The 5,366-nt window shown below is 33.0% G+C and overlaps 1 protein-coding gene across 1 annotated transcript; it reads right to left on the bottom strand.

The window, feature by feature from the left end:
- Window positions 1–1,969: 1,969 nt before the first annotated feature.
- LOC112091795 (cinnamoyl-CoA reductase 1-like) lies at window positions 1,970–5,076 on the bottom strand. Its single transcript, XM_024166278.1, has 6 exons — window positions 4,959–5,076; window positions 3,877–4,046; window positions 3,530–3,724; window positions 2,970–3,132; window positions 2,337–2,523; window positions 1,970–2,183 (listed from the first exon to the last, which is right to left on the bottom strand). Exons 1-6 carry the CDS (start codon window positions 5,074–5,076, stop codon window positions 2,039–2,041), a joined length of 978 nt encoding a protein of 325 aa, XP_024022046.1. The 3' UTR covers window positions 1,970–2,038.
- Between the last annotated feature and the right edge of the window lie 290 nt (window positions 5,077–5,366).

Raw genomic sequence — 5,366 nt, 5'->3', positions numbered from 1 at the left:
GCTCCACAAGGGAGAAAAAGAAAATAACAATAATTTCCTCCGACTCAAGGGAGGCATTCAAGTTATAATCACGGTGTCGTGGGGGACCTTGCAAACCCTCACGTTCCGATGATTGCGCGCAAGTGGTACGCGAGCACTCGGGCCCATCAGTAAGGAAGATAAGATAAGATAAGATAATAAAATTATGATAAGACATCATAATTAAGCATAATCAGCTCATGCATATTTATTCATGTGTACTTACAGTTATTTTGTGAGATATAGTTCCTACTTGCTGAGCGAAAGCTCAATCAGATATGTTCATGCTGTAGGTAAGAAACCTATCAGCAATTCTTGAAGGGCAATGGCGAGCGGTGGACGAATGGTGGAGATGGGAATGGATACCGCTCACGCAGTTATTTTCCGCCGTAAGTTTAAGAAAAATCATGTATATGTCTATATGATTCAAAAGTTTCAAGTATGTATGTTTAAAAAGTATACGTACATATGTATGTTAAGAAAACGAAGGTTGTAACTAACAACCCTAGTTTTGAGTATTTAAGTTTTAGAATGTTACAGTACATGCAACAAATAAATGAATTTTAAACATGACGATTTAAATGAGTAATTTTAGAAGGACTTTAAGATGTACTTGAATTTAAGATTTCTCACGAAATCCGTTTTAAAGTCAAATGAGATGGCCGATTGAAATGACTAGTTTTAGAAAATCTTTTAAAGAGTATTTAAAACAAGAGTTCAAATGCTATTCCATTTGAAGGATATTCCTAAAAGGTTTTATCTTAACTAAAATTAAGAAAAACTTTAAGAAATTTAGTGATTCACTTATTTGAAATTATTGTTACAAATTATGAAAGTATTCCTTCTTAGATAAAAAAAAAAAAAAAATGTTCCGCATATTTTAAGAAACCCCAGTAAGTACATGTTAAAGTTTAAGTTACAGTGGCGGCCTCATAGGAGGGTCGCCACAATGCCAAACCGCCGCGAATAAGTCGATATTAGGGGACCCAACATTGTAAAACTGAGCATTATTTGACCTCACCTTATTAAGTAGATCATACCAATATCTCCAACCAATGTGAGATTTTAATACATGTCGTTTCTAAAGTCTTTTCCCCCTGTCCTTTACATACGACATACGGTTTTCAAATGTTCCACACATTAACTTAACAGCTGCCCATCTCTAGTTAATTTGTCGTTTAAAAAACGCCGCCCCAAGCTCAACAAATAGGATCCGAAGGATGAAGAAGGTAAAACACCAACGAGCATCACCATTAAAAGCGTTCCTAATGAGAACAAGAAATTGGATTCTCAAAACATTCAGAGAGTTGAACAGTTCTTTGCTTTGACTTAAGAACATGGACGACAATGAATTCGAAAGGTGACATATACCATCAAAACGACAACTAAAAATGACAGATGGAAAAAAAGAAAAACCACACGTAAAAACGACAAGAGTACAATACTATCAAAACGACAACTAAAAATGATAGTAACGGATAATAAGACAACTAAAAAAAATATCGATTGCAACGTGAGAAAACAACAACTAAACAGTAAACGAAACTAACTCTATCATGTCAAGAACTTGAGGAAAAAAAATGGCATTAGAAAACGACATCAGTTGAAAACACGACATATACCTTGAAAACAACAACGAAAGTATAATGTTGGAAGTGGGAAAGCTTTTCGGAGGAAAACTACTTGTTGAAGTAGTGGATCCCCTAATGCTTATTCTTAGAGTCTACAGAACAACTTTAAAACAGAATTCTTTTGTCAAGTCAATTGAGAATTTACAATTATGACATTTATTTCATGATCTTTTTACCAAGTTTCGATTCAACAACCCCATGTTCTAACGCAATCAAGAAATTAAGCCACCTTATGAGCTAGTAATTAGCTGTAAAATATAGATTTAAATTACCATGTTCTTACACAATTGAGAAAATATTTCGGTAATGGAGATCAGTGGACCACAAGGATAAAGATCTTTAATTTTTCTGCAATTACTTATTCAAGAATTTTCTGTCAAGGGAAAAACTCAAAAGTTGAGAAACCCCTTTTCCTTAAAGCTTTCAACAGTGTCCCTCAAACTCACTTCCAAAGGGGTGAAGTTAATTCCCAAACTTTTCGCTTTCTCCTTTGAAACTTGGTACTTTGGCAAGAGAGGCTTGTCATCTTCACATCTGCTGGTGCCAAGTCAGCAATGAGAAAACACAAATCTTGGTTTTATATAATCCGATATATGATTGGTTATAGTCTAAGAAAAAATAGTACTGAAAAGAAATGCTAATCCAATACAAATTTTTTCTACCAATGGAACCAAGATCACAGCTTACTTTTCGGGAATGCTCAGAGAGGGGTAGAGTCGTCGTAAAATATCGAGAACCTCAGCAATGTGGGCGACTTGTCCAGATAAACAGCATCTGCCACTAGCGGAAGCAACTTCAAATGCTTGAATATGTGCTAATGCTACATCTCTAACATCAACAAGCCCATGGACTTTATTTGGGAAGGTTTGAGCACCTGTACCACAAAGTACCACAAAGTTTTAAGAATGGTGGAAAAATAGGTGATTAGAAACCCTGCAGGTTACTTAAAGAAACTATAAATACTTGTCAAAGATTTTCTAGACTAATTTAATTGTTTCTAGTTACTGGAAGCAAACTAAGTAAGGCTTGCCCCATTTGTGGTGCTTTTAGAAAAAGTTCTACTTTTACATATAGCAAACGAAGAAGTACAAGCAAAACTACTAACAAGTTAAAAAATTTTAGCTTCTCAAGATAACTGCAAAAGTACACCGGTGTCGTAAAAACGCTTTCCTACACTATTTGCATTGTGTGATGGGCAAAAGCCTTTTGGCCGGAGACTCCAAAAAGCAATATTTGAAGTACTGGCACCTAATTTGATTCTTTCGATTGATCTTGAATTGCCTTAATTGTGATAAAATGGACAAGCTGCAGAAGATTTACCGTTTAGTTGATTTAGAATATTCTTCACACTGGGATTAAGAGTTGGCTGTAACATAGGGCCGATCGCAAGTCCTGGATTAATTGCAACCAAGTCAATCCCGTTTTCTTTTGCGAATTTGCAAGCGTCCTCTTCAGCTAAGGTTTTCGCAAGCATATACCAAAGCTGTAGGCAAGAAGATAGGTAGATGCAAATTATACTTCTCTCTAAAAGATTTATCACACAGTCAAAGAAAAATTCCAACTTCCTAATTTAAATTATAGGCAAGAGGCTTAAGTCTTAACAATAACATCTAACTTAACATGTCATAGAGTACTAGGGACCTGTTTATCTACTTATTTTACAAGTATGGAAGGCGTCCAATTTCCTGATCCTAGAAGACAAAAGGGGGTTTACTAATTCTCATTAGAGAGACAGGTTCAAAGAATCATATATGGGAAGGTAATTTCTTTGTGGCTATACAAATTAAAAAACCGAAAAATCTAGATTTTGAAGAAAGACAGACTAAAAGAGAAACTTGGAAAGAGATAATCAGTACTAAATTAAGCACTTTATTCCACACCTTTGACTCCTCACAGAAAACAGGATCTGAAAACCATGTCTCATCAATAACAACATCTGGCGCAAGAGGTTTCCCGTTGAATGAAACCGAAGCCATGGACGACGTTAACACGACCCTCTTTAGAGAAGGAACCTTTGTGCATGACCTAAAAACGTTTTGTGTTCCCTTCACTGCAAGGTCAATCAGTTGATCTGCCTGAAATATGGAGAACGTTATATATATACATATACATATATAAATATTGATATATATATATATATATAATATATGAATGTATGTATAATTGAGTGATTCACGTTGTCAAATTACTTGAAGGCATTATAAGGTTAGAAGGACTAATTAGCAACCTGTGGATCAGTGACTGTAGAATATGCAGGACATGCTGTATGAAAAACACCTTCACATCCATCAACAACAGGATCAAAGGATCCTTCTTCTAATAAATTTGCTTTGAACAAATGAAGTCTTTCCTTAGCTCCATCTAGTGAAAGCAAGTGTTCCGTTTTCTTTGGATCATCTGTACCATAACATAAGATGGGATAAAAGAATGGGAGGAGATAAATAGCATTTTTTTTTTTGGTGGAATAAAAATAAAGGGCTCTTTACATATGTAGCAAAATTTCAATTATAGAGTTTAAGTATAGCAAAATTTTTAAAATATTATAAGAATAGCAAAATTTTGATATCATTCAAATAATGAATATATCATTGTATAGTACAAAATGTGACGACATTATGATAATAACTGTATCATTTTTGTTATATTTATAATATTTTGAAAATTTTGCTAAATTTCAACTCAAGGTATGGAATTTTGCAATGTAAGGTTAAAAATTTGGATAAAGTTAGTAAAAATAGCAATAAATTTGGGACCCCTTGCCTCCAACTTATCCCATGACTGATTTTGGTAAATTCAGGTAAATCCTGAATTTTATCCCATGATCAAGTTTGATAAATATGATATTTAACTACTAAATTTTGGATTTACACAATGATCAAATTTAGTAGATCCGAGAATTACCAGATCATTTTTTATGAATATCTACTAATTTTCATTTTATATATGTACATAACATTTACTAATTTTCTAGTTAATAAATTTATTAGTTATAAATCCCTACAAATATTCTTTCATAATAAAAAATCATATTCATTAACAATTATAGTACATGTCATTTTCTACCAAAACATTCAAAACTAGACTAAAAGAACATAGTTACCTGAAATTATAATTTATCATAAAAAAACCAACACTATTATGCGGAGGTTGATAATAGGATTTATTTGATTTAAGGATTTATTTTTCATCTTTTCCTTTCAGAAAATAGACAACAACCAAAACCTAGAATCTAACAACAATATTAGTGAAAAAAAAAGTACTTATAGGGAGAAAGAGTAAAACAAAAAAAAGTAGTAGTTAATGACAAACTGAGGTAACGAACTGAGGCTTTGACAGTGTATCCACGTTGAAGCAAAAGCTTGACCAGCCATGAAGCTATGTAACCAGAAGCTCCTGTTACACACACTACCTTCCCTTCTCCGCTCATTTTCAACATTTTTTTTTTGGCTCAGTTATGAATTTTTTTTTTTTTCTTTCTTTCCCTTCTTGTTATGAGAACTTGGAAAAGCGATATGGAATATATTCTGTATGGTTCACTCGAAAGTAAGAATTGAAAAATAATAATATGATAATTATATTATAATATTGTCTCACTTGAGATGTGGCCATGTGGGTAGTTGTGCCATTGTGACAAATGGAGCTGCTTTTTCTTATTATTATTATTATTATTATTATTATTATTGTTTTATTTTATTTTATATTATATTATATTATTAT

This window comes from Morus notabilis, unplaced genomic scaffold (genome assembly GCF_000414095.1).
Source record: "Morus notabilis unplaced genomic scaffold, ASM41409v2 Scaffold340, whole genome shotgun sequence".
Lineage (NCBI taxonomy): Eukaryota > Viridiplantae > Streptophyta > Magnoliopsida > Rosales > Moraceae > Morus > Morus notabilis.
Note: the sequence above shows the minus strand (reverse complement) of the source record. Positions and strands in the feature narration are given on the sequence as shown.

What these genes read in the sequence shown, in the direction of transcription:
- LOC112091795 (XM_024166278.1), bottom strand. Translation starts at nt 5,076, where the DNA reads ATGAGCGGAGAAGGGAAGGTAGTGTGTGTAACAGGAGCTTCTGGTTAC. An exon ending in TATTCTAAATCAACTAAACG is followed by an intron (nt 2,524 to 2,969) that starts GTAAATCTTCTG and finishes TTTGTGGTACAG; the next exon opens with GTGCTCAAACCTTCCCAAAT. An exon ending in TCTCTGAGCATTCCCGAAAA is followed by an intron (nt 2,184 to 2,336) that starts GTAAGCTGTGAT and finishes TGGCACCAGCAG; the next exon opens with ATGTGAAGATGACAAGCCTC.